Consider the following 27921-nt stretch of genomic DNA (forward strand, 5'->3'; position numbering starts at 1 on the left):
AAACGATCTCTCCAGTCCTGGGCAATTTCCCCCACAGATAGGGCTGCGTGAGTTTGGTCGCTCTTAGAACCACAGCTTACATGTAACAAGCCAATGCATCTTTCAGAGGGGCAGTTACATCAAAGCCTCTTGTTCCGGTTTATCACATGGTCTCTTCGGCAGCCTCTCTATATTATTTATGACACTGAGAGTTACACTGGAGCAGGGAATACATGTTGCACTTCAGAACCAAAATAGAAAGACAGCTTAGGGTGGCACTCTGAAACCTACTAAGCAGGCCCAGCTGGTTCAAGGCGATGCATGCTACAGACACTTCCCAGGTCAACGGGCAAGTCTGTGTTTCACCTTAAGACTGACCTTGGATCGTGGAGGTGCTCGGATGTACCACTTGCAGTCAACGGCCTCGCTAGCAGAAGCTTTACCTTCCTTCATGATCTGTAGAGACTCCACGATTCCTTCCGGACCGCCCATCTCAAACTCACACGCTAAATAAAATGCCAACAAACATACAAAAATGGAGCTTGAATAATAAACCAAAAGTATATTTCACAGCAGAAAACAAAGGCTTCTGAACATTACTAAATTTCTATTTTACCAACCTGGTAATGGCTTCAAAACGCCAAGGTCCTTAAAGTCAGGATCTTAAAAATTGAGAAAAAAAGACAATTAGCTGTATTCTTCATTTATTACTGAAAATGAGGTTGAGTAATAGACCATTAAATTATTCAGGAATCTGCCTTAAAAAACACATTAAGAAAAATTAAGTTGTTAAATAAAAACTGCATGATAAATGTTCAGGATGAAATGTTAATTTATGAAACATAGTGTTATGACTATAGGGTTTTTATCAGTACAGAAGCCTCCATTACTGAAAATCTCCCAAATGCTATTCTTCTGTCTAATCCTCAAACATAAATCTTGCTCATCTCTAACTCCACAGCTGAATTTGAGATGTTTTTGTAAAATGTATCCATAGGTAACTCAAGGTTTGGGTAAACTTCCATCCATTCTAAATATAACAATTTGTCTGATTTAACAGACTCTGTAGTTGTTGGAATTTAAAATTCTTTTCATTTTGAAATAATTTCAAACCTACAGAAGAATCATAAGATGAAGAACTTTCATATGCCCTTCATCCAGATCCACCAATCATTGCACACTGCAGAAACACAAATTTTCAATGGAAATCCCGGAAGCACGAAGACGTGAAACCTTGGCCATTCTGAGCCAGCTTCCAGAGGATTCCTCAGTGCTCTGTGGGTCTTCCTCTCGACCCAGGTCCAGGTCTCTGTCCTCTGCTCACGTGTGCGCCTCAAGGGGCTCTTGACCAACCATGAGCCTCAGAAGCGTCCTTATCATTCTAAGCCAAAAACAGGATTTCGTTTCCGCTTTCTGGAACTGATTGTGAGGTGAGTGTGAAGCCAGGGACCATGCAGGTGAGGCTGGTGGAGGGCTTCTGAGAAAGTTTCCCTTGGTGATACATACTGACAAGGCCTGGGTAGCTTCCCAGCTCGTGGTGTGGTTGTGTTTGTGTCGGGGCCTTTGGGGTTGTGCACAGTGGCTCATTTGTGAAGCTGACAGGCACTCATCTAAGAAAATACTGCCTTATCATGAGCAGCGGGAACACAGAGAGCCACAGATCCCTACAGAGAGAGCTGAGGCGCTCCTTGACTCTCCTGGGCTCCCACTTCTCTTGGCTTCTTGCTTTTTGAAAAAAGCATATGTCCCTACAGGCTCAGTTACTTTGAATTGGGTTTTCTTTTATTTACAGGTGAAGGCATCAATGGCTATGATTTATACTTGGAGACACACTGTTTCCAATTTAAAAGATGACTATGAAATTCAGTTTCTTTTTCCTACTATGGTATTGGCTATAAATTAAAAATAAAGTTAGAAATATTTTGTGAGCTATACTGCTCAACAACGATCTAAGACTGAAATAGGAAAGGGCTGTGTTCTGTCTAGAGCAAGTAGTTCTGGATATTAAGACTGTGTGTGCTTATGTCTGTGTGAGTATCCATGTGCTTAATATATGACTCTAAGCATGCATCTTTCTGTGTCTGCTTGCTTGGTCACACTAGCCCACATCTGCAAGCTATTGGGTCAGTGTACCTATCGTCATTACGTTTGTTTCCTTTTTAATTCTGTTCAACAGGGATGTGTCCTTCTGTTGAAACTGAAAGGCCTGGGTCACCCTGTTGCAATGCAATGATACCAGCTACTTACACTCACTTTATTACAGGACACGATTAGAATGTGCTAATACATTTTGAATCTAGATGCACATTCATTTGCATAATTGTTTTGTAACCAGTTTTACCTTCTTGGAAAAAAGAAAGAGGTGCCTGTGTGCAATTTCCATGAAAGAAGCAGAGACGAAGGCAACAGAGTTAATTTGGATCCAGATACCATTGGAAAGGGTACTTTCCTTCATCTAAATCACTGGCTATTTGGTTACTCTTTTGAGAAATGTATATTGAATACTAGGGCATATGAGGAAGGATGTATGTTCTGTACAGACTTGCTCAGATCGGTTTCCGCGCATAAGCAGTTTTATTGGGACCCAAGAGACCCGTCTGTGGTTCTCCTTGCTTTCCATCAAGCTTGCCACCTCGGTTATCCAGATTCTTTACTATCCATTCATTATATCCTCTTTGCTATTTTGCATGATGCTTAAGTAACAGTCATTATTACCATTCACTATCTCCTTTGTGATTAGAATGTTGCAGCCTTGTGTAGCTGTTCCTATGACTCTTGTGGAAATGTAGTCGGTATTCTATTTTCTAGTTTGAAGGCTAACATTTATCATTTTTATAGCTCATGCCAGACAACCCTGTAAGAAATGCCAGTTCTTGGAATTGAAAATTTATTTTTGTCTTTGTATTAATGCTGAGAGCACTGATGGTTTAAAAAAAAAAAAAAACTTCAGGAAAAAACTGTTTCTCTAATTCCAGTTGAATTAGACATCAGTTATACCACAATCCCAGTAATAGATGGCCCCTATGACCTGCAAAAATAGAAAGTAAACACAATAATTCAAAAACAAGACATCAAATTTAAGAATATTAAGATTGATTACCGTCCCGGGTTGTCTGGGGCAATGCCATAAATTATTATGCAGAAGCACAATGAACTTAATAAGCTGTCTCCCACTTAGATCTCCCCATTCTGTTCCCCACAAAGCAACCTGGATACACTGTTGAAGTTTAAATCAAATCATGATACTCACCTGCCTTCCCACTGCCCTTGGGATAAAAACATGCCTTTTTAATGGATGTCAATGCCCTCCGTGTCCTTGCCCTGACCACATGGCCTGAAATACCCACGCGGGTGGTCTCCGCTCTCCTCTCAAGTCCCAGGGACCCTTTCTGTTCCCACAGCGCTCCTGTCTGCAGACTCTGAACTCGCTCTGCTGTCTGGGTCTTAGGCCTCATCTCTCCCGTTCTTCAGCTCAGGGCTTGGTCGTCTTCTCCGAAATCCTTCCTGGTGACCCTCTCCAACAGAGCATCGTCTCCCACTGTCTCTCTTTCCAGTTTCTTTCCTTGAAATTCATGACTGTGTTGCTACTGTTTACCTTTGACTGGCCACCTCTCCTGCTAGACTGTAACAAAGCCTGCTCTGTAAGGGACTGGATGTCTGCTGCTCCTCTCTCCCCAGGACCCAGGATCTTGCGTGCACATAGTGGGTCCAAGCCCACTATAACCATCAGTCGTACTGGATTTAACATATTTCTCTGTATATGTAAGAAACACAGTTGTACACCAAGTTGATTTTCCTGTATTGTTGGTGTATTTACAATACTTTATACCTACAGACCTTTCCGATGCAGATGTTCTGACAGGAAATTACCTAATGAGGCGCTCCACTAGAGACCGCCCCGTTTACCGCAGGAGGGCTTCCTCCGCAGGGGTACATGGTGGACTGTTGCCCACCGCCCCCTGTGACTGTGGACCGCTGTGTAACTAAGTTCTGCCCAGTGAAATGTGGACAAAATGGTTGAACTTCATTTGAAGCCTGAGTTCATAGAAACTTCTTGAAGAAATTCTCCACTCCCTCGTTCTCTTCTGGGGTCAGCTTGGGGAGGCACACACTGATAATGTGGAATTCCATCGGTTTTGGTTCCCAAATGAATACTTGTTTCACACAGCTCTCCCTTGACACTGATTAGACCCACAAGCAAGAAACGAACTTCAATTGTGCACAATTACTTAGGTTTTATTTTTTTTTATGTTACTACAACTATCACTGCTCTAACCCAGAGGTGTTCACGGTTCAAGGTAGTGTCAGGGACCCCTCCTGAAAAGGCCACATGGCCCCTATGGCGGTGGCCCTGAGACGCACAGGTCAAACTACCTTTAGGATATTACTAAAATATTGTCCTTCCATATTCTCACTTTCTGTATGGCAGAGTTTCCAGACCCTACATGACAGGTGATGACATCACTATTATGCCTAATAAAATTTTGCTTGTGTTTCACGAATATTCCAAGGTAGTGGGTAAAAATGACACACACTTTCAGAGACTAACCCAGTTTATTCTCAATGGTTGTATTGGACATTTACTGGCTATCTTTAATTTCCCAGCTATAATCCCTGTAACTCAACTTTTGTCCCATAAACCTGGCCTTCTGTCTTGAGCCTACATGGAGAGCACAACTACAATTAAGGACATTTTCTGTCTTATTTTATAATTACATATATATATATTTCATTTGTTTATTGAAGTATAGTTAATGTACAATATTATTCTGGTTTCAGGTGTATGACACAGTGATTCAACAATTGCGTACATTACAAAATTTTCACCCACAGTAAGTGTGGTTACCATCTGTCACCAGGCAAAGTCATTATAATATTGTTGACTATATTCCCTGTGCTGTAGTTTTCATCCCCATGACTTATTTATTTCATAATTAGAAGTTTATACCTCTTCATCCCTTTCTCTTATTTCCCCTATTTCTAATTTTTAGAGTTATATTGAAAAAGCAAAAGGATTATGAAATTTAATAGTTCCCCTGAACTAAAAGAAAGCTATTTATGTTTTCCTTACTGTGAAGGATGGATATCTGTCAGAGACTAAAGGAGATAAAGCCTCATTTTCTCCATTCCAGTGTCACGTGTAACGCTGGAGAAAAGTATGAAGCTAGTGTCCTGAAGAGGTCTCTTGGGAAAAGGAGAAGTCGGTTCCAGGTCAACGGGGCAGCTGCCCGTAAGAAACGAGAATCTGACAAAAGATATTTTTCCTTCAGCTTTATAGATGTTGATCATTTTCCCTATGGTGATTTAGGCAGAGAAATGTCATCTAGTAATTGTATTGTGACAGTTTTATTGCAATATTATTTGATTGTAACAATTACTTAAAAAGTATTGGCTATTTTACATAAAAGAATAGTTAGCTCTTTAAAAGCTGAAAGTCCTTTGTTAATGCATTCCAAACTAAAATGGCAAAGTCCCTGAAGGCAGGGTTAATGTCTTGTCTACACAACTTTACTTTTCTCAAACAAATGGATATACAGACATGGATAAGATGCTTAATTTGCAAGAATTCATCCAATGTCAGCATGAACCAATCATCAAAGACTTTTTTATGTGCATGCTTGCAACAAATGCAAGTAGTGCTTCAATATTCAAGTTGTTGGATAACCTTTGAATCTGGGGACTTATCCTGGAACATCTGTGTTGACATTTGCATTATTGGTGCAAAAGCAGTGGTGAATAGAATTGCTGATGCCCTAGCTCAATTCAAGGCAATGGCATCACAGCTTAGCCCTTGGTGTTCACTGTGTAATTCGTCCACATGTATTTGTGGGGGTAAAAAACTATTTTACTTAAAAATCTCGGTGACGAGGCACTAAAAATTACTAATTTTTGAAAATCTAAAGTTTCAAGTACATGTCTTTTCTGCAGAATGAGCATAATGAATCTGCTGACTTCAAGGAAAGCAACTGATAGTATTTGCTGCCAATGGGAAAAACGCAAGGTTCAGTCAAAGGAAAATGTGTTTATCACTGTGTATTTGACAGCTTCTCAGTACTTAAAGCATTTGTAAGTGTGATTGTTGACGATATAAACAAGTATGATTTTTGATACTGTGTAATGAAATGTATCAACATTTGTAAGATTTGCGTAACAGTGATCCAGTAACTGTCAAATAGTAATGTAAGATGTTAAACAATCATGTATTGGAGAAGAGCAATTGAAGAGCAAAATGCATTGATAAATGTTAATGTAACAGAAAGTATAAAATTCACTGATAGTTTCACATTCCCCACTGCAACTAGCTTTTAGGAAACTATCACATATTTTGAGGTTTCCTCTAGTACCATTCTGAAAAAGGTTATGAAAATACTCCTCCCTTTTCTACATGTCTCTATAGGGATATGTTTTCTTCATATACCTCAGTGATAAGAACACACTGCAACTCATTTAATGCAGAAGCAGATATAAGAATCTAGTTGTTTTCTGATAAGCCCGACATTAAATGGATTTCCAAAAATAATGAAACAATGTAATTCTTCCAGTTGTTTTAATATTTATTAATATTTTAATATTAATGTTAATTTTTGTTAACACATAATTGGTTTATTAGTGTAATTGTTCTATGAATTAATAATTATTTAAATTTATATTAGTTTAAATGTCTAATATAATAAGTAATGAATGATACAGCCATATAAGCCAAAACACTTTGAGATCTTCCAGATTACTTAAGAGAAGATTGGGATTGTGAGACCAAAATAGTTTAAAACTTCTGCCCTAACCAACCCCATCTTTGTATCATGGGGAAATGTCTTCTTCCAATAGAACTCTAAGTTACAATTTATTAACTCAGGACTGTGCAAAGCATTTATTTTACATTCCAAAGAAATTTCCACAATGCTAGCCATATGGTAGATGGGCTTCCAGTAAATTTTCATTTGTCTGATTAGATGATGATGGAATCAAATCATAGGTATCTTCATTTTATAAATAAACAAAATGGGGTTTCAGCAACCTTAGAAAAATGCTATTTGTTTTGTCCTAAAACTTTAACAACTTTATAGTTATCTCTATAACTTTAAACAAATCATTAAGCATTACTGAACCCTATTTTTCCTTAGCTAAAATGAGGGTTTTGAATAAATCATTAAAAATTTCTGAAACTTATTTTTCCTGATCTACAATGAGGATACTGTTGGTCTAGGCTTTTATAGATGGAGTATGCCATCAGTCCACAGAACACAGTGGCTTTCCGAGAATAACAGTTTATGGGAAAATGAAATTGCATGGCCTGGCCATATAACTATATCTATAGAAACTTCTGATCACAGAAATCAACTTTGACACTTTGATATGTTTGTGATGCACAGCTCAACTACCTTACAGGCTACTCTCAGAAAGAGTTAGTATTTTCCTCAAATTTCTATAATCTAACACACTCTGAATTATGTCATAAGCTCCATGATTTTTTCCACTTTTTGAAAGTCTCATCTCCACTTCTGAAAGCCCTATAATATCTCTGGACATATCTTTCTGAAATCAGCTCTTACATCCAAATTAACTGTCCACATCAATGTCCACTTTCCTATTTCCATCCTTCTTTACCTGTCTGTAGCCCATCACCATACTGACTCCCTGCTTCCCACTAAAGGGTAAAACCCACTGCATTTATGGTTTTTGAAATCAGTTAACTGAATTTAAGATGCTGTTTCAAAATTCCATTGCAAAAATATGTTGACAGCCCAGCACTAAAACAGCTTGCATCATCATCTTATTTAATAATCTGAATAATTCCACTCTTGTGTAGAAGCAGTATCATTCTAGTATAAAATTCATAGCATAACATTTCATACACCCTTTTTAAGGTTTACTGTTATAAGTCTGGGATGGCCAATTACAGCTTCACATTGAGTTTTCTCTTCCTAAGGGTCTTAATGTTGACACAGACTACATACCATGATTTCTTTTTTCTAGTTAAACATAAAAGTTACTCATCTATGAATTTTAGAAATCAAAACTCAGCAATCATTTCAGGAAGGAAGTTTTCAAGCCCTCTAAAACATTACTGATAAGTGCATGGCTTACTGAGACATTTTAATTCCTTACATTTTTTATTTTACTAAAACAGAAAGTTTCCTCATGATGTTTGTACTCATATTTTTTAAGCAAATTGAGAAAGCATAGCTCTTTCTCATAAAATGAATGCATAGAAGCTGGATTTCCCTGTGTTCACATTAAATAGGTTTTTATGATGTTTATTTTTGACAGTCACAAGGCCATAGTATTGTTCTATGGGGAAAGCACACAATTACTATGTAGTAGTTTATTTTTGATAGTCACAACTACATAGCATTATTCTATGGAGGAAAGAAGAAATGATCAAAAAGACTGATAAAGACAATGAAAAAAACAAAAACCCTAGATTGTCAAAACCAGTGTTTGGTGCTGTGTATGTGAATTAGCTATCATAGAACATACATGTTTTCCGTCCAAGGGACCCCAGGGAAGTCCCAGTTTTATTATTAACAATCTTCCAACCCCTAATTCTCTCAGAATGCCCTCATTCACTCATCCAGTAAATACAGCCTTTATCCCTTGAAAACTCATGCAAGTCCCTCTCCTGAACCTTCTTTCTCACTGGAACTGGTTAATGGAGCATTTCTTGCTGGTAGCACTGTGGGGCCCACATTGTCAGTGAATAAAATCTCCAATGCCCCCCTCTTTCCTTCAGTTTCTCTACATTCAATGCTTCCCCATATGCACTGATGTTTATTAACATGGGCAAAAAACGATGTTTATTTAGTACGGCAGGGAGAAGAGCAGACTTGTTGACACAGAAGGGCTTAGAAATGTTATGGCAGGGAGTAAGGGGCGGGTTCTGAGGTTTTATGCCTAGAAGAGTGGGAGCAAGGAATGCACCGGAGGGTCCACGCGCCCGGCTGGCCACGTGGAGGCGGAACCGAAAGTGCGATGGCACCCAGGTTGTGGGGGGGTGGGGGTGGGGGCTGGCATCATTCTCACATCAGCCTCTTTTATCCCATTATGTCACTGCATGCTAAGTAAGTTATGTCACTGAAAATGAAAGAAAAATTATAAAGAAAACACATTTTCTCAATTTTACTGAAAAATATAAACGCAGGTAGGAGGAAGCATTATAAAATACAGGTAAATAAATATGCTATGGACACAATAAAGCTGTCCAAGCCATGCCGATGCAGCTTCAAGAAAAGATCTTTTGTGCCCCTGGGAATCTGATGAGCCTTCGCCCTTCTAAATAGAGCTGCAACCGCCTCTAATAGGAGACTATGGGAGCGCGCTCTGCTGGTGGCCTTGGCAAGGACACCAGAGTGTTTATGGGACAGTGGAGCTGTCATGGGACTGAAAAAAAGAAGCAAACATTTTGCAAGATGCCAGTTGCTGCCACGGGCAACAGACGAGTGCGACAGCGTGCATGAGGTGCCTTCTGATAAATTCTGTGGCAGCCAAGGAAGGCTTTGAATGGGATGCATTTCCACCAGTCTGGCCAAGGGCTGAAGGTACCATATTCCGTCTTTAATGGGTCGCTATTTTAAGTCAGAGCACCTTCTCTCAGCAAGTCCGTGAGTTCTAGCTGCCCTTCTGCACCTCAAACCCACAAAATCCAGCCACACGCATGTGCTAAAAACCATGTGCGATGCATAATGATGTAGAAAGATTGAAATTAAAAGGACTAAAAAGTACGAAAGTACGGGCCAGTCAAGAAATTAAAAAATCATAAAAACTTATGGAGTGATGTTATGTTAAACAAAATGGCCATAAAAGCAAAAACAAAATACACAACCAACAAGTAGTTCAAATACTAATGTCATAAAGAAGAATTCACCAGAAAGATTTAATGATGCTGAGCCTGTATTATGTAACAACAATTATTGATAGAATTCTACATTTTAAGGTATCGATCACCTCCTTTCTAAAATATTAGGGAAACAACATCAGCTGGGTTTGGTACAAAGCAGAGGACTTGGAAATATCAACTGGATAATCAATAGGGTATAGATTTCCTAAACTATGAAGTGCTGATGTAAATATAAGTCATGCCATCCATGTACATTTCAGAATATTAATTTCTGGATGATAAATGGATAAAAGTACCTAAAATATCATTTAAAAACATACCTAAAATATCACTTTTGCTCTAAAACCATTATTTAGAAATCAAGTACATTGTTGTAACCTCACTGGCTATCCTTCATATTGCACTTACTTCCATTTGAAAACATTTAATTTAGGGGTTAACGAGGAGTTGCCCTCACTTCCTCTAGTGCCTGAGATTGGCTTGAGCATTCCTACAGAACTCCTGACACTAGAAATGCCACTGAACAAAACATCACTAAGTCACTGCTTGCCATTTGGTCACCACACCACAAGAACAAGTCAAATGAACTAGGAAAAAATTTAAAGAAAGTATAAAAAGGAAAAAAAAGCAAGAATGGGAAGGTTTCTTTATGAAGATCTCCTAAAAAGGAAAATTTGAGTTTGAGAAAAATCATGAACATAAAAGGATTTCTTACCAAAGTTAATAGCAAAATTAATATTATAAAGATGATAAATATATTCTTAACAACTCTCAGGATGTAAAAACTAGAGCAGGTGTTGGAAACAGAGGCTGGATATCACTGGTGAACTTACCACTGTTTAATAATGTGTAGAAAACCCAAGAAAACAGATTCATATTGGATTGGTAGGCAAACCCATCATGTTAATTTATAACCCACCTTGTTCTCCACCCTATAAAAAAGAGGTTTGAGGTTCCTATAAAAGGAAACAAGAAATTGGACTAGACAGATCATAGTGCCCAAGGGAGTCTATCTTCTGATTTAAACCTTCTTCCCAAAGCATTGCAGTAAATATAAAAGTTGATTTTATATATTCAAATGTGTTTAACTCAAAACCCACCCTATAATACATATAATATATACACCCTATGATATTTTCCTCCAAGTATTATCATTGCACATCCTTTATTAAAAACCTTACTTTTGTCTTGCCACAATTATGTTCATTGGTGACGTGTGTGTGTCCAGATGTAAGGGAAAGTGAACTAAGAACTTCAGTTTTGAAGCACTGACTGGAATTTGTAACTTCTAAAAACAACATCTGATCTGAGGACATAAGAACAGCAAAAATTAACTATCCTGTCTCCTAATTAAGACATCAGGAAGAGCTAGATTTTTGAAATGGGAAAATCAAAACAGAAATACAAGTAGTTTAAATTCCTAACTCCAGGTAAGAGGCAAAAACATGGGCAAATCATAATATGCATGGAAAGTAAAGACTTATCTTTTTTAATATATGAAGCATTGTATGTGTTACCAATAAATAAAAACTTCAACTGAATAATAAGCAAATGGTACGAAAGGTGATATAAATTGCCAAAAACCTGGAATATTTTATACCTTCATGTGGGGTCTATTCAGTGAAAGTCAATAAAGTAATTCATACCTTTTGTTGTTATCTTATATTAGCAATTGAGAAAAAACAGCAAAAAGTAGACACAGAAAAATGCACCATCGTATAAAGCTTGGTGTCATGCAGAACAATTGGTATTTCATTTCCACAAAACAACTGGCAACAAAGATACCAGAATATGTATAAACACTGTCTACCAACTCAGTCCCTGAGGATTTACCTTAAAGTAATGAACTAAAAACACAGAGAAACTGTTATGTAGGCTTTTCATAATCATTGTTATTGGTGTCTCACATATCATGTGGCAGAAGACAAAGCCTCGAGTCTATCTTAGGATGGCAGTCTGACGAGCAACCCGCACTCTGTGAAACTGCAGCTGGGCAAGATGCCACCATTCATGTCAGATGAACCAGCTCATCCTGGCTTTCCAACCCACCCTGAGAAGGACAGGCAAAGAGAGAGAGAAATGAATACACCCTGCTGCTGAGCAGAGTGAAGGAGAAAAATATGCATGAGATGTTTTCACCAAAACTTGCCATTCCGGTAGATTTGCAGCTCAAATACAAATTACCTAGATTACTCATTTACCTTAAACCATACATTTAATTGCAAGGAATATGAATGGGTAGAGTGTTCTGGCTGAAGCAAATACATTGCTTTCTGTAGGAACATAAGTCCAAACAAGTTTCACAAATAATTTTCCAATAAAAATACGATATATATAGTAAAAAGTTTAGTAATATTGAGTGTAAGAACTGAGTGAGAAACACTGCAAAGAAAGATTAAAAAATAGACATTCAAAGACTCTGGATATGGAACCACAATATGTAGATACATACACAGTAAAGGAACTAGAAACAAGATTGAAAAGATCTGCAAGGAATAAGCAACTATCAAAAAGAACTCAAAATTTTTGAAAAATAACCAAATAGATTTAAAAATGAAAATCACAGTGACTGAAGTTAAAAACTCAATACAGACAGATTTAAAAGCAGATTAAAATCAATGCAATGAAAGATATCAGAAGAAATTCTCCCATGTGAGAACAGAGAAAAAAATATGAGAAAAGTTAAAGACAGGGCAAAGAGAGAGATGCAAATCGCATCAGATTTCTAGAAAAGGAGAACAAGATGGAGGGCATGCAATATTTAGAGAGACAATTACTCAGTTTTAAAAGCTGTTGAGAGAAGGAAAATACTTAAAACAGCCAGAGAAAAAGAAAAACAATTTCCTCAAAGGAGCAGTAATGAGATTGGTACTTGTGTTCAATGTCCTCATCCAGAAGACACTGGAATGATGTATTCAGCAGGCTGGAAGAAAGTGAGTGCCAACCGAGTCCCACCTGCAGAAGACATTGTCAATACATGTAACTGCCACATACTAATTCCCAGAACAGCTGTAGATGATGGCATGTGAGAGACAACAAAGTACAAACTGGGCAAAGGGTTTGAACAGGCATTTCACACAAGAAGAAATCCAAGTGTTGATAATACAAGCTAGTCAATCTTATTAATAATCAATCAACCAAAGGTAATTAAAACAACACAATCCCATAACACAGTTAGTTAACTGAGTGGGAAAAAAGAAACTAATATTGCCAAGATCAAGTTCCGTGAAGGTGTGGGACAATGAGAAACCCATCCACCACTGATGGTGGGGAACATTGCTACCACTCTATTTAGAAAGAAGTTCACACTGCTTTGGGACCAGCTAGCAGCCGGAGCTCAGAATACCCTTGAGCAAACTATCAGTGGTGTCTGGGAGAAAAGGCGGGGAACTCTGATCAGGTTTAAGACAGGTGGCTGGGTTCTTCAGTGGTGGGATGTCTGGCCAGGCTAGTGCCTGGTTAAGCTGGAAGACAGGAAATGCACTCAATGAGCTTGGGGATTTTACCCAAGAGACTTCCAGGCAGAATGTTGTAAACACCAAATGGGTTCTCATAGGTACATACAATAACGTACAGATAGAGATCAACCTAAGAGGAGCTTAAAATCAGAATCAAAGGGAAATGTTTCCAACTCAGGACTCTTACTGTTTATTTCCTTTTACTCCAGCCTGAAAATGATTTCAAATGTAGAATACAGTCTAAGGGCAAAAATAAAATCCTGGCAATGCTGGCAGTGACCTTGTGGGAAACCAGAACAACTGTATGATTCTTGGTTAGCACTGCAGAAAGATGTCGACACTTCAGACCAGCCCTCATCTGGAATAATCTGAGGAACACTCTCCCCAAGCATGTGGGAAGGTGCCTGACGGGGTGACCCTATTATGTTGCACAGTAAGCCACAAAGTTTTGATGACTCGTATACCAGCTCTGATTCTAAGGACAGAGAAATCTCAAACTGAAAATAGGCCTGGAGGGTGCTAACCCCCTGTTGTCAGGAAGAATGGCTAAGAAAGCTGCTCACTACAAACACAGACTATTTGGAGGAGGAAGGAAAGGTGACTCAGAGCAGAGCTGAGTCCAGAGGGCAGAGCCATGGCAGTGGAGAATAACTTTGGGCAGTAGCAATGGCCCGAAATGAGGACAAGTCTCTCCTGCCAGTCACAGGAAACAGGAACTGATGTCAGGCTGGACTTGAGAGTTACCACCGATGGTGTCTACTGGAACCTCTGCTTTTCCCCTTTGTCTGGGGTGTGCATTATGGTTACCCAGCCCTGCCTTATCAGTGTCTGTTGGGAGGGTGGGCAGGTAATGTGCCTATTTAACTCACAGGCTTTGCCATCCAGGAACCACACTTGAAGAGCTGCCCCAGTGGACCTCCAATTGTGCCATAATGCATGACCCTTTGGAGGGTTCTGGAAGGGGGTGAGCCCTCGTAGCTCGTGGGAGGTATATGGGTTCTTGTGGCCAGAGGGCACCTGAGGTAGCCAGCTCCCCGACGAGAGGGGGGGTTATGTGCACACCCTTTGACCCTCAGCTGGCCCCAGGACTGCTGTGACCAGAACAAAGGGGTACCATCCTGGGGGGGAGGCTTCACATAAAGGGATCCGGCAGTGTCTGCCCCTTCCTTTTGGACCACACACACCCTTGGTACACCCTGCTTCTAGAGCCCAGCACACTTAGTGTGAGGAAATTCAACTGACCACATGGAGAAGCCAAAGGGAAGGGAACCCAGTGTCCCAGCCAACAGTTGCCACTGAATTCCCAGCATGAGCCCAACTCTACCGTGCCATGGGAGGCAGGACACTGGACCAGCTCAGGGCCCAGACCATCATCACCGGAAGCAGGAAAACAACACATCAGCCAACAAACGCATGAGAAATACACACTGGTGGTGTTTCAGCCCACTGAATGTTAGGGATGTTCATCTGGTTATTTCACCCAGCCATGGATGATACAAATACCAAAAGATTATTATTTGAAAACCTACATACAGAGGTTGAAATGCCATGCAGAGAGCACAGCTAAGAAGGCTGCAATGTGCCCACTTGTTAATACTCCCTCTGTGTAATCGCATCCCCTGCAGTGTGACCCAGTGACTCACTTCCGGCAGCAGTAACAGACATCACGCCTCATGTTTGCTAATGAGACAGTGGCTTCCATCTTGTACCCTGCTTCTCCCTCTCTCTCTCTCTCTCCTTCATCTGCTCTAAAGGAAGTCAGTTCTTACATTGTGAACTCCAGAGAAACCCACGTATTGAAGAAAAATATTGTCTCAGAACAATGGCCAAGTGAGAGCTGGTCCAGGATGGTAGCCACGTGAGTGAGGTGAGCCAGGAAGTATGTCCTCACTGGGAAGTGCAGCTGGGACTAAACAAAATCTTGCACACTGAGCTGGCCATCCTTCATGTGTGTCTTACGTAACATTAGCCTTTGGTCAGCCACAGTAAGAAAAGCTAACCTTGGCATTCCTTGACTTTTAGTAGGCGATATTAATAAAAAATACCAATGATCAGGAACAAAACTAAAAGGATACCTGCACATTAATAAGTTTGGAAATTAGTTGGAACACTATGTAAAATGGATCTGACCATCTATCTACTCATTTTCAGAAGACTCCTGAAGTCAATAAAAATTTCAAGCGCAACTGTAAAATTCCCTTGTGCCATTTCAGAATATGAAGTAAAATATTGACAATAGCGTATATGATGGATTCTGCCTCTGGCAATATGCTTCTCCACATGCAAGGGACCCTATTAAGGCACAGTGAGCCACTCGGGACATTCCTCCACGGGATGTTCGAGTCGTGTGCCACAGAAGCCTGGTGGAAAAGCGAGGAAGCTCCTCATATACCTCCTCCCCCAAATAAAAACCTGTGCTTTGATTTTTCAGAACAAAGTATTCCTTCTACCATTTTAAGCCTATTCTTTAGTAAACAAAGATTTTATTCAGCCTAGTATTTTCAGATTTTAAAATTAAACATGAGGCATTTTTTTATCTTAGATGATCCATTATTGAGATGTTATGATTAACTTGATAAAAAATATTTATATTATAATATTTCTTAGGGAAAAAATCTTATACCACAAAATATGATACTTTATGTAACTTTTTAAAAACATTTTCTGATTTATCTATTAGTTAAATAAAGCAAATGAGCAATACATTCTTTTAAAACTCCCACAGTAGTCATTCCAATTATATGAATAATTTTCCAATATTAACAGCACAGAAAATTAAAAATTAGTTAAAATGTAAAAATGGAAGTATAGTTATGTATATGTATGTGTATAAGTGTGCATATTGTGTATATATATATATATATTTTTTTTTCCTATTCTTAAAACACACACATCTGCCTCTTGTGATTCTGTTTTTCCATTAATTTAGATGAAAATGTTTTTGCATTAACTCCATAGTTATCTTGTCTTCCTTCTATTTATTCCCTTACCAGCCATTGACTCACGTGCCACGGTGAGTCTAACTCACGGCTCCTTCCTCCCCCTTCCTTTCTCCTTTTTTTTTTTCTGGTCTGTCAACTTTCTTTCCAACTTCTGTTGAGAACTGTTCTTGATTTACAAAATTTTTACGTACTTTATATATTTATAGAGAGAGATAATGAGAGAAGGATAAAGGATTTCTACTTCTTGCATTTCGTGGAACACCAATAAATGTGTGAGGACTAAATTTTGCACACTCCTGTTCCTGAAGTTTCAACTCATTACAATGTACCTCAGAGTAGAGCAATCAAAGAAGGACATTAACATGTTGGAACCAGGCAGACCGGAGAGCGACATCAACTGCAGAAGTGCAGAATAATATATACATTATAAATACACACATATATATAATTGACTGTTCCCCTGGAGAACCCTGCCTGACGCAGAGGCACTGAGGCCCTTCCCGACCTGCTGCCGCATCGTCCCCGCCCACCTCTTGTGTAGGTAGTGGCCGTAAAGCCCCTTTTGCTTCCCGACCCTGAAACAGCTTCCCTTGGCTGACACACTCCATCTGGCTGATTCCTTGGCTTCCTTTGCTGTGTTCTGGAGCTGAGCTTTCTTGCCCTTTATGTTCTCCTTTATATGTAAATAATAGAAGTGCAGGAATCATCTCAGGAGAATCATGCATATTTAGCCAGCCCTCACTATATGCCAGGCCCTGTGTACAAACTCTAACATTGATGAGCTCATTATCCTCAAAGTGACACCTATCTCCTAAGGTGGCATGCATCCTAATATCTAAAGTTGGGGAGAGTGAGACTCCAGGTGATGGAGAAGACTGGTGACCGTCACACTGCAAACAGTGGCAAAGCTGGGACTGGAAGGCAGGCAGCCTTCCTCAGGAGCCCGCCCTCCCAACAGCTGCATGATTACGTGTTCCCCTCAGACTTAATATAGAGGAATAGGCACAGGAAAGTCATGAGGCATTAATCGGTCATGTCACTCACTGCTCACCTAGAACCTTCCCCGGCTTGTCTTCTAAGTTCTCGCCGAAGGTGGGACGGGGGCTGGTGAGGAGCAGAGAGCTGACAGCACACCCCTCTGTGGGGCCTCAGCGGGGGGAGGCGTTCCCCAGACACACCTGTTGTCGTAGTTGCTGGGACTAGAAGCAGGGAGGGGATGCTTTTGTGAGAAGAGAGGAGCAAAGGTCATGTGCCCATTCTTGGCTTTCCTCCCAGCTCTGCAGACTCTGTGTGTGACCCACCAAGATGGAGAGGATGGCTGAAGTCATCTGGGGCCACACTGGAGAGCTGCAGGACGGGGAGAGGCAGGCAGCCGGCAGACACCTGGCCACGAGGCAGGCAGGTGGGCTGGGAGGGGACTGGCTCCTGTGGAAGCTGGAGAGCATCCAAAATGCCAAGTTGGTGGGTGAGCATGGCACCTAAGCCAGACAGCGGGAGTACCTCCAGGGCACGGGTAACAGGAAACGGGGTCAGGGCCACCGCCGCCCCCTTCGGCCCTTGTAGGACTTGGGCAAGGGGAGCAGAAAGCAGGAGCCACTTGCAGAGGGGACCTCAGAAAGAACTGAATAGGCCTTAAAAAAAATTCACTGGCTAAGATTAGGTTGTCCACTGCCAAGCAAAACCTTGAGCTCAGAGTCAAAAACATCATTTTAGTTATGAAATGGAGCGTCATTTTTCTATTTCTGAGTTATATGCATCTTGTAAAATAGACACTTTTTTAAAAAGAGTAACTGCATTACTATTATCAAAACAACATGGATTGGCACAGGGATGAAAGCTGAAGACTTAATTCATGGAAGACACTGTTCTGTAATCTTTTCTCTAAATTATTAAACTTGCACATACAATCGAACAGTAGCAATAAACTCTCCAACCTCTCTCCCTCCAAGAAAAAGAGATTCAAAAAAATGCATTTCCATCAGTAAGTTTAATCGGAACAAATCCATGCCCACCCACTTGTGCATGTCTCGGGCTGCTTTCCTGGCACAAAGCAGAGCTGAGCAAATGCCACAGAGGTGGTGGGTGCCCTGAGTGTTTACTCTCTTGCCCTTTACCTCAGAGAGGCTGGCAGTGGAGGGATCCTGATTGAAAAGAAGAACTAGAGGGTGGCTGTGTGGGGGAGTGACCTTGACGGTATTTTTAAAAGATCACTCGGGCTGCCATGAGGAAAATATTCTGTTGGGAGCAAGAGCTTTACTTTATTATACAAATGTTAAGTTTGTATGACAGCATTTTGTTCTACAGTAATGTTTCCTCATCCAGAACTCCTGATGGATTGGATCTGTATGTTGAAAATATAAATATATATATAAATATAAAGAGCTTTTTAGTTTGTTTTAACCTCAGTAGATACAGATCTCAGAATTCCTAACATTGAGCAGATCCCCAGGTAATAATGCCCTCAAATCATATGCTGGGACTTGGCAGAAGGTAACTTTATTCCTAATTCTCTACCCATGGCATTCTATGTTAATGTATCTCTTCTCATAAATTTCTGTGGGCTTCAATCTTGGAAATATAATCTCAAATTGAGTTTATAATTATCTGGCTCTGCATACTTGGTACAGATGAATTAGGTGTCCCGTTTGAACAACAGAAACTCTTCTGAGAAATGCTCATTAACTACTGAAGGCATCATAGGCGACAATTTCCCAAATGTTTATTGCATTTCTTGAGACTAGAAAGGCCACTTAAATTACCCTAAAACAGATTTGGAATTAAATATAAAATTGCATCTAGATTTCAGACCAATAGAACAAGAGAAGTTGTCAAATATTCTTGTGGAAATTCTAAGAAAGAAAGAAATCTGCAGCCATGGACTCATAAGTCAACCAAGTAGACATGAAAAGAGAACAGAAGTGCATGGCTGTCTTTCAGTTAATCGCTATCTCTTTAATATTCCTTCATTTTCAACCTTCATGTGTGTATGAATATTTTAATTTCAGGTGTGTTTCTTAAAAATATTATGTTGCTGATATTTGTCTTTGGTCTAATCTGCTTTTCACCACTTTCTTAATGGGTGAATTTACTCTAGTTATACATACATTAATTAGCAACATATCTGGGTTCATTTTTACCACCATATTTTGTGTTTTCTTATCCCTCCTTTTCTTCACATTTCCTTTTTCTTATTTTCCTACCTTCCATTTGATTTAAAAGATTTCCGGTTTCCCTTTTTCTTCTCTGATGGCTTGGAAACCATGGACTGTATTTCTTATCTCTCTAGCGTTTATCATTTTGTTCTCAGATTTGTTGATACCTATTTAATAGTCCCTTTCCAATATTCGTCAACGTTTGGTAGTAGTTCTGCAGAATTTTATATGTAGTCCCTGTATTTCTACTTGGTATTTAATATATTCCTAGTAAGAAATTATTTGAAAATGACTGAAGACTTCCGTATATGTGTGCATGCACGCGCGTGCGCGTGCGCGCACACACACACACACACACACACACACACACACACACACACACTAGTCCCTTTGCAATCACCCACAGGGACCTCCCTGCTCACCAGCCATAGGATGCGCCTCAGGCCCACACAGTCCTCTGTGTTGTGCTCTTGAACCCCAGGCAGGAGTGACCAGCAGTAGCTGGGAAAGAAACATCTGGAATCTAGGGCAAACAAACAGGCCCAGAGGAGGAGGAAATTTGGGGAGCAAGAGCACAGGAAACTGGTCTGAATGCTAGGCATCCTGAAAGGGAGGGTCTGTAATGCATGATTCCTAGAGCAACACTCAGGTGGGGATTGTGAGCTTTGGAGGGGAAGCTGGCCCAGGACCCAGGGAAGCTGGCCCAGGGGATCTTTTGTGCTGCCACCTCTGGGGGTGCTGATGCCGTACAGCCAGGTGGGAGCCTTTGCTACTTGCAGAAACAAAGCAGAAGGATAATGGTCATCTTTGGAGGCAAATTTCCCCAGATTAGTCGATGTAGTGGGATTAGACTAAAAAAAACAAATAAAGTGCTCACAGAGAGGGGAAGGGAAAGCCCCTCCACCCACGAGCCGGTGGAATCATCTCACAGTAGATCCTGGAGTTTGGAGTCATCAAACATAGAATATACTTTTGATGGGCATATGTGCAACATTTTGAAAAAAGGCAACTGCAAAAATAAGTAGAGCATAAGAATGTTAAGAAACAAAGAGATTGAAAGTAGAACCTCCATATATAAATTGGTTAAAGAACATGATTGAAATCTGACAACATTTAAACGTAACAGGTACAAATTTTAGAGCTGATGAAAATATGAGGCCACTGGCCTATAAGGTAAAGTATCTTCCATGAAGAAAATAAATAAAAGGAAATCCATGGCTAGACACATGGCAGTGGAATCGTGAAACAGAGATGATGAAGATAAAGCCTTGAAGGGGCAGAAAGAAAGGCCACGTCAATGAAAGAAAATGACAGAATGATTGCAGACACTTCAATAGCAAAAACACAAGCCAACAGACAAATAATATCTACCAAGAGTTGGGAGAAAATACCTATCAACCTAGAATTGTCAGTCAGCAAAAGGATCCTTCAAGGATGAAGGGAAAATGAAGACATTTAAAGAGAAAGTAAACATGAGAGGGTTTTCTCTCTGAGAGACTTGTTCTAAAGTAAATTTTGAGGGCGTAGTTCCAAAAGAACAATGATCGGGGCACAGTCTCAAGTGCAGGCAAGGTCAATAAACACATGAAATGGTAACAAGGAACACGCCATGCTTTCTGATTACAATACAACTTAAATTAGAAATAAACAGCAAAAAATAAATTAATTTCACTTAGAAATTGAAAACCACAATCATTGCAGAAAAAAGAATGGGTCATTGAAGAAATTCTGAAAGATTTAGAACTGAACAGTAGTGAAGGGCTCTTGATACAATTTAAATAAGGAGAGAAATGCCATGCACCATACATGAAGTATAACACACAACACATTAAAAAGGTTAGCGCTCCTCAAGTTACCTACAGACCAACCAAAATCCCAACAGTGATTTTCTTTAATGAAGCATGACAAACTGATTCTTGTTTTCTCAGTAGGAGAATAAAGGAGATCAAAAATACCCAAGACATTCAAATCAGCTCTTAGATCTTATCATGATGCCAGTTATTATTATTGGCATGGTTGTATGTTCATAGTCCTGACACTTCCCTGGCCTACCTAACATGGTCCAAACCTGTGAAATCTAAATATGCATTTTAGCATCCACCTTCTATTTTAGGTGTTAAAATAGGTCTATGTTTGTTTTACGCTAGCATGTGTTTACTTTTTGGAATGCAAGCAAATTATTTGCTCCTTTGCCAAAAAGTAGACTGAAAAATAAATGGAACAATAAGGACAGAATAGGAATCCTAGGGAACAGAACAGCATTTGGCCCATTCCTCTCCAACCAGGCAGCGCGCACCATGGCGCTATACAGACCTATCGCGTCCATGCAGCTCTACGGGCGGCACACCGGGATATGGGGATGAACATTGCCTTGCTCTAGTTTGAGGTGAAACTACATCACCCTGGGACTAAGCTAGGTGGGTACAGACACCTCTGAACATATGGGGAGGTGTAAATAAACCTGCACAGGGGAAAAAGTAAATCCCCCTCCGAGAAAAGAGAGACCTCTGGCTGTATAAATAAAGAAGAAGGGGATTTGTAAGCAGTCACTGTTTATGTGTCTGAGATTGCCTCCGTCCAGTCCCCATGGTACACATGTGGCTGAAATCAGAGGAAGTACTGAGAGATCAATTGCTTTGCCATGCCATGGCACGGTGTATGTGAGTCACCACAGAACTGGGACAGCGGTGCGCTGGTGGTGCTCCGAGAGTGGAGCCCCGCAGCCAGAACTGGAAAAAGCACTGGCTTCTGCATCCACACGCTCCATACCCTGGACAGTAGCCAACCCCAGAAATGGTGGGCAGCTGAGTGTGAACTTCAGCAACATCAGTACCACCATACGTGTCTTCAGAAAACCACTCTTACCGCCTACATTGGGCACTGGGAGGGACCAGGACGTCTCACAGGGGACCCACAAAGCGGAAAATGACCAACTGACAAAAGTCATCCAGGCTGAGGGCTGGCTTGCAGTTCCTCAATGAGCAGATGCAATAGAGTAATCACCAAAGCTTTTGCGGGCAGAGACTTAGGGATTGGATGGGTGGGGAGTGGGTGGATGTCACCAGGTAGAAGCCAAGCATTAAGAAAATCCTCTTAAGGCAAATTCCAAGTCTTGCACAAAGGCACAAAAGATGAACTTTAAAAACACCCCTGTGCATTGACCCTCAAAGTCAGCCATCTGCTCCTTCTCCTTCGTCCCATCACACACAAGGTCCCTGCAGGAGGATTCTGCACTGACAGGCTCCAGCCACTCAGTTTTACTCACTATTTAGCTCTCTGCAGTCTGAACTCTATGTGACCTGCATTTGATAGGAGTATCACTTCTGATTGCACAGTCTGATTGATAATTTTATTCCGTTTTATACATCACAAACACATTGGACTTGAATAGGGCTCTTTCCCTTGGTTTCCAAGACCCTAACGCCACTGCTTGAAGCCCACTAGCCACCCCTTTGAGCATTTATTTTTGGCTCCTCCTCCAACAGGAGCCTGTCTCTTCCCTTGCCAGTATACCTACTCAAATGTCCTGTCTTTATCTTTCTTGATATTTCTTTGTTGAGTGATGCCATCCACACCCATGACTTCTACTACCTCCCTCATGTCAATGACTGACATATTTGATGCCACCAAACAGATCTCCCTTATAATTTAAAATTCTGTTCAGCAGTTGGAGCAACAACAATGAATTAAAAATGACCTATTTCTTCAAAGAATTGCAGTCTGGGGATTTCTAGAACTAAAGACACTGGACTACTTCACTTCTATTTTTCAAGGGTACCTCAAAGTGAAGGTATGACAACATAATTTAGTATCTTTTCTCCTCACACATAATCAGAGAACATGTGCCATAAATTTTAACATCTCCAGAACTCTTGAAGCTTTATCTTCCTGTTCATCCCCAGTGTGACACTAGAACATGTACTAATTCACCCGGACATCTTTTACAACTTCCTGATTCATAAACAATTCCACCCTCTTGCAGTTTACTGCCTCATGATCCCCTGGTGTTTCTATGTTTCAACTATGATCACATCCATACATAAAATCTTTTGGTGGCTTCCACTGTTTCAAGACGAAACCCAAATAAGTTAGCATTGTAAATACTGACTTTCATTGTGAATAACTCTTCCACAGACACCACTCATTATGTCTCTGCAGAGCTGTTACTTCAGCTAAGCCAAATCACTCGCAATGCCATTGACGGAGAAGCAATAGTAGTGTCTCTGTCCTTAGGCGCTGTGACCCTCCGGCCTGGGAGGCCCTCTCATCCCTCCTCTTAGCTGGCTCTCCTGCGGGCTTTGAGATCAGACTGAGCTTTACCTCAGGAGTGTTTCTCAACTGCCTCATCTCATTTGAGTTCTTTATAGCCGTATGTTACCTTTATCACGACAGATATCATAGTGTAGACCCTGTCTCCCCAGGTAGGATGTGAGCAGGGTTTGAATTCTATTTGTTATCTCCAGTGCCTCACACATGAATAAATAAGTAACAGGGAGATGAACGAGGTGATATCTTTAAAATTCCTGCTAGCTACAACATGCTTATTCTTAAATTTTGATGCAATGTTTTGTAATTCTTAGAAAATAAAATAAAAACGGAGTCCCTAAGATTTATTTTAAAAGTATTTCACAACAGCATAGAAATTTCAGTATGATGCAATATATTTTCAGGAATAACATTATTCTTTGCAACAGTTAATATGCCTCAGGACTGAAACTGGAGTGATTTGCATTACTGTCACAAAGATCAAATTTCTTTTAGGGCAATATAAACACTTCAGATTTTACATACTTATAGTTATTCTTCAGGAAGAGCCACTTCTAAATTATTTTGTAAGAGAATTAACAAATAGCCAAGCTGTCTTTAGGCTTTTATTCACCCACGCACTGCGATAAGCAGATGTGCGGCTCTGTCTCTGGCAAACATCTGGTCACTGATGTTTGTAAGTGCTATTACACAACACCTTCTAGCGTTTTAGTGTCATGTGAGGGATTGATATGTGACTAGACTAACTTAATATTCTCTGTCTGCTGCTCTCACTAATACAGGCTGGTACTAATGGACAGGCTGAAATATGGTCATTATTGTCATGCCGTTTTCCACTTAAAACTGTAGTTTGGGTGTTTATGTGCATGTTTGTATTTAAGTAGTAGGTCTGTAAAAGCTGTTTTTCATATTGCTCTATTTTTACTAGCAAGTGATACTATTTTATTCTGTTTATTAAGACATAATTTGTAATATAATTCTAGTAACTCGAAAAAAAATGAGCAGAAGTTGGAAATACTCTTGGATAGTTCGAACATTGTTTAATGGATATATTGTTATTAATTTAAAGACTTTTAAAGCATTTACTCCACTTTTTCTTTTGGTCTGGTCACAAACCTATCATCATTATGTTTAAATTGATTCTAAAAGACCCACAGCAGGCACGGAATAAGATGCAGCCTTGGATAAAGAAAAGTAAAACCTACCTAGGAATATTTAACACATCAACATGAGACTGTGCAGAATAATATAAAACAACAGATAGTAACTACTACCAAGTCTGTGGTGTAATATACAGGGGGAATGTTACGGGAACTTAAGGAAAAGAAAGGCCACCAAAGTAGGAAGATTGGGGAAGAAACATTTTATGAAAGAGGTATAACATTTTCTCGCAACAAGTTGAAATGCAGGGAGACTGGGACAAGATTAGGGCACTTCTCAGAGAAAATGGAAGTTACTACCTAATCAATTCCCTTCCCCTAGTCTTGTCTCCTCAGTAGCCATGACAACTACCAGGTAAATTTTGATATATAGAATCAAAAGAGAGAAAAATAAGATGAAATAATCATTTAATTAATCACTCAATCAAAACGGAATTTGTAGATTGCATTTAACTTACGACTAAAGTGACCACAAGAAATACTATTTTCCTGCCCTGGAGACAGACCTACCCATGCTTCTTGCTCAGATGTTCACTAAAGATTCAGGTGTTTACTTTGAATCTAGAGAAGAATGTTTGCAATAAGCGCTTATTAAGCAATATGCCATGCTATCTACTAAGAACTTTGCACACCTTGTGTTTTAAATTGTCACATAACTCAGTGAGTTTGATAATATTGTTCCTAATTTATAGGTGAGAAAAAGTCACCAAGGGGCACAGGGCTACAAAGCCAAAGAACAGGATCTTCACCAAACTCTCTGAGAAGAGATACCTCCCTCTGAACCGCAGTTTATATTTTGCTATAGCAAAACCTTTAAATCATCAGTTAAAAGGATCTGAATATGTGTGACTTCACGCTGAATCTTTGGTATTGAATACTAACTGTTTCTGCATAAACACAGTCTATGCTAGACAGCAAAACCAGAGAAAAAATTTGGCACAAGCCCCAATTCTGTTTTTAAGTTATATGACATTTTTAAAGTCAATCAACTATTCTGAACACTGTCTTTTGAGTCATGCAAAAGTAATGAAAATAATTCAGCTGTCCATTTCCTAACATTGTTGCTCACATCATTAGGAGGATGGAGCTAGAGAGCATTCATCCTGTGTGATTTATGAACTTATGAAATCACCTCCAAGTTGCTTAACTACTAGAGAAATAACACACTATCTTGAGTTTCTACTGGCATATAGTTTGGGCAAAAATATGTTAAGATATGGGAATTCCAGGCACTGGTATAAAAAAAATCAAAGCAAAATTTCTAGGCTGAAACATCAAAATATGCTGGGGGTGGGGTGGGTGGAGGTCTTTCTACTAACATTGCAATAAGAAGGTCATGATGCCAGAGCAGGAATAAGCACAAGTACCTCACAGAGGAGGTCAGACTGCCTCTGAGCTTTAAGCAGGATGGAATTTGCTAGATGGAATGCAGCTAGATTGGAATTTGCTAAGTGGAAGAACTTCCCACATGCAGAAAACAGCATCTTCAATGGCACAAACAGTGGTGACCTGAATGTGGTCCAAGATGTTTTAGATCAAGGTTCTGGACGTGGGAGCATCCCATGGGAGGCTGGACAGGCGGGAGATCACAGAACGCTCTGCAGCTCCTGATAGACAGTTTGGAGCTCTTTCTAGGGGTGAACAACCACCAGTAATGGAGCTCAGTTAGGCCAGCATCGTGGTCAGGTATGAATATTAGGAAGCCCACACGCTAAACGCTTGGGCTTATGGGAGGGGTAACTCTGAAGCAGGAACACCCGTTCAGTATCTGTTCTAGGAACTGACGTAAGAAATTAGGAGGGTCTGGAATCAGTGCTGGCACAGAAGGGTAAGGAAGAGTCAGGATATACCAGGACACATTTCTGCAGGCTTGTGGCAGGTGACGAGGGAGAACGGTGGATAATTTGGGTTATTGCTCGGCAGACTAGGGATCAACTGTGCCATTGCCCCAGATGTGAAGGACAGAAGGGAGGTGTAATTTTCTGGAAGGATACATTGATATTCTTGAATTTGAAGAGGAAATGGGCAGGCCTGTAAAAACGGTAGTGTGTTGAAAAATAAATGAGTAAGAAGGAAGTAAGAGTTAAGTATATTCTTCCATATGTTGACACTATGGCTAATGTTTGGAACACAAATATGACTCACAGGTACTTCCTTATGAATCTCACAGTTTAGCAGGAGAAAAAATCATGTAAATAGATAATTATAGTGCAATGTGAAAGAGCAACACGAGAGGGATATACACACTACAGCACTTAGCACTTAGAGAGGATTCTTCTCTGCCTGGAGACAGGAAGAGGGATGTTCTAAGTGGAAAGAAATGACCAAGGGGGCAGTATTTAGAAATGATTCATCAGTGGTCTCACCGCAGAAAACAAACGGTATAATATGAGGTGATGGAGTTTTTGCTGACACCACATGCCAATCATTTCTCAATATGTAAGTGTATCACGTCAACGTGCTGTACTTCTTAAACTTACCCAAGGTTATATGGCAATATCAATCAATCAGTCAATCCCTAAAATTGTGACACTCCATATTTCTAACCTTTCAACCCTTACCCATTTTCTTAAGATTTAAATTAAAATTGTATTACGTCATGCAAAGCTACACGTGGTTAGTTCTTTCTCCCTCACTGTCATCTCCCACTTCATCTGAGCACTGTCGGTGCCCTTGCCACACCTGCCTTCATAGATCCTAAATGTGTTGTGCTGCTTTCCACCTCTGGACCTTTACATGGAATCTTGCCATTGTTCAGAATGCACCTGTGTTCTTGGCCAGCCCATAGTCCTCCGTTCTTCTGCGTGGATGACGTCCACTGACCTATCAATCAACTCAAGTGTCTTCCCAGGAAAGTCTTATCCTGTCTCATAAACTGGGGTAGGTCTCCTTGTCATATTCTTTATAATACTCTCTTCTTCTCTTTTATCCCATTTACTGGTTCTAACAAATTCATCCTTTCAAAACCCTTACATAATATCTGTAGCTAGATATTTAAGGCCTTTAAGACTAAGATCCATAATTGTCTGGATTATCACTGGATTCCCCGTGCCAATGAGGAGAAGCTGACTCACAGCAAGTGTACAATACTTGCTTGATTACTAAATGCAAAAATGAACAAGTAAGTTG

The 27921-nt window shown here is 40.1% G+C and overlaps 1 protein-coding gene across 3 annotated transcripts in view; it reads right to left on the reverse strand.

The window, feature by feature from the left end:
* Positions 1-27921, reverse strand: part of NETO1 (neuropilin and tolloid like 1) — a 95491-nt gene that overhangs the window by 35134 nt on the left and 32436 nt on the right. For all 3 annotated transcript variants that reach the window (XM_036884288.2, XM_036884287.2, XM_036884289.2), the window contains exons 5-6: positions 600-641; positions 358-485 (exon numbers count right to left, since the gene is read on the reverse strand). In XM_036884288.2, coding sequence (XP_036740183.2) covers positions 358-485; positions 600-641 — 170 coding nt within the window. The remainder of the gene's footprint in view (positions 1-357; positions 486-599; positions 642-27921) is intronic.

The sequence above is a fragment of the Manis pentadactyla genome, chromosome 6 (genome assembly GCF_030020395.1).
Source record: "Manis pentadactyla isolate mManPen7 chromosome 6, mManPen7.hap1, whole genome shotgun sequence".
Classification (NCBI taxonomy): domain Eukaryota; kingdom Metazoa; phylum Chordata; class Mammalia; order Pholidota; family Manidae; genus Manis; species Manis pentadactyla.